General features: G+C 31.4%; 2 protein-coding genes across 3 annotated transcripts in view; both read left to right on the top strand.

Moving 5' to 3' along the window:
* Positions 1–1,576, top strand: part of LOC111690132 (spondin-1) — a 6,934-nt gene that overhangs the window by 1,154 nt on the left and 4,204 nt on the right. The window lies entirely within an intron of this gene.
* LOC124421046 (putative protein TPRXL) lies at positions 282–1,364 on the top strand. The gene is made up of 5 exons (XM_046955834.1): positions 282–456; positions 528–614; positions 676–827; positions 888–965; positions 1,026–1,364. Exons 1-5 carry the CDS (start codon positions 411–413, stop codon positions 1,362–1,364), a joined length of 702 nt encoding a protein of 233 aa, XP_046811790.1. The 5' UTR covers positions 282–410.

The following is a 1,576-nucleotide window of genomic DNA, read 5'->3' as shown; positions in this document are numbered from 1 at the left end:
CTAGAACTGAACTAGAACTGAACTAGAACTGAACTAGAACTGAACTAGAACTGAACTAGAACTGAACTAGAACTGAACTAGAACTGGAACTGAACTAGAACTGAACTACAGCTGAACTTTTAGTTCTACCCGATGGACTATAGACTAGACTATGGATATAGTCCAGATCATCGTGCATAATAAAGTTTTGTTTGCGAACTCTGTAATAGTATATGGATAAGAAATAAAAATCTACCCAGTAATATTTGTTATAAATTTCAACTAGACTTCAAGTTTGTTTAATTTATAAAAGTATATTTTTTATTTAAAAACTTAAATTTTTCCTGCCAAGTTATAGGAATTTTCAAGCAAATTTATTTAAACTAAAACAAATTACAGCGAAAGTGAAATTTAAAATATTTAGCAATAATATGGATAATTCTGCTATACCTTTAGCAGCAAATGATAACAGTTTGGGTATTATGAGGAATATAATCTTTTATCTAATTATAGTGCTAATATATATTTATTTTTTTATAACAATATAGATCAAGTTAAATTAGAATCACAAGAAGAGACTGTCAAGTCTTTAGATCATTCCCCAGGCAGATCAAGTGTTAAAAGTTTTAAAGCTAGTAAGTTCAAACTTAACGTACTTGGAAAAAGGCTGTTTAATTTTTTTAACTTATCTTAAAGCTGTAGTACCAAAAGCAAGTTCAAAATCTATACCAAAATTAAAAGACAATAAATCCCCGAAAAGTACCACAAAGAATGGCAGTAAAAGTCAAACAAGTCTTGTTAAAAATGAAGATCGTTTGCACACTTCTGTGCTAACGTCCAAAAAAACTGTAAGTATTGTTAAAATGTCCGTTCATTTGAAAATAATTAATTTACATTTTCTTGAAAAGTCCTCTCCAGTACCTAACAAATCCCCTAATAACCTAAAGCCTCAGGGAAATTCGAAAATACCTTTTATGAAAAAATCAGTAAGTTATAAAGAAATAAAGATATATTTTCATTTCTAATACTACATTTGATTTCTCTAGCCTAGTTCCAGTTCCAATATAAATAGCAAATCAACCGCAAAGCAAGTAGCACAAAAATTACCATCACAATCTGGAAAAATTCCCCAACTAAAGCTTAACTCTGATAAAAAGTCGTTTGATAAAAAGCTGCAAAATTCACTGAACACCAAGTCCAAAACAGGTCAAAGTAGATCATCATCGCCACAGCTGAATAAAACGCCAAGTAGCATTTCCAAGTCTAGTTTTGTAACATCAAGTCCGACTGTACAGCAAAAGAAGAAAATCGTTAAAAGTCAAACAGCTCGTTCTAATTCGGAGACGCCAGTTTCGGTGTCGAATAAAAGGAGTGGTAAGTTTTGAATCAAAAGAAAATGGGAACTGACCAAGAACAGAACTAAGACAGACCTAAACCAGAACTAGAACTGAAATAGAATAGAACTAGAACTGAACTAGAACAGAACTAAAACAGAACTAGAATAGAACTAGAACAGAACTAGAACAAAACTAGAACAGAACTAGAACAGAACTAGAACAGAACTAGAACAGAACTAGAACAGAACTAGAACAGAACT

The sequence above is a fragment of the Lucilia cuprina genome, chromosome 6, assembly GCF_022045245.1.
Source record: "Lucilia cuprina isolate Lc7/37 chromosome 6, ASM2204524v1, whole genome shotgun sequence".
NCBI classification, from domain to species: Eukaryota; Metazoa; Arthropoda; class Insecta; order Diptera; family Calliphoridae; genus Lucilia; species Lucilia cuprina.
This window is presented reverse-complemented; position numbering and strand designations above follow the sequence as displayed.

Coding starts and splice junctions, on each gene's coding strand:
- LOC124421046 (XM_046955834.1), top strand. CDS start 411: ATGGATAATTCTGCTATACCTTTAGCAGCAAATGATAACAGTTTGG. Junction 457..527: donor AGCAAATGATAACAGTTTGG/GTATTATGAGGA, acceptor ATAACAATATAG/ATCAAGTTAAATTAGAATCA. Junction 828..887: donor TGCTAACGTCCAAAAAAACT/GTAAGTATTGTT, acceptor TTTCTTGAAAAG/TCCTCTCCAGTACCTAACAA.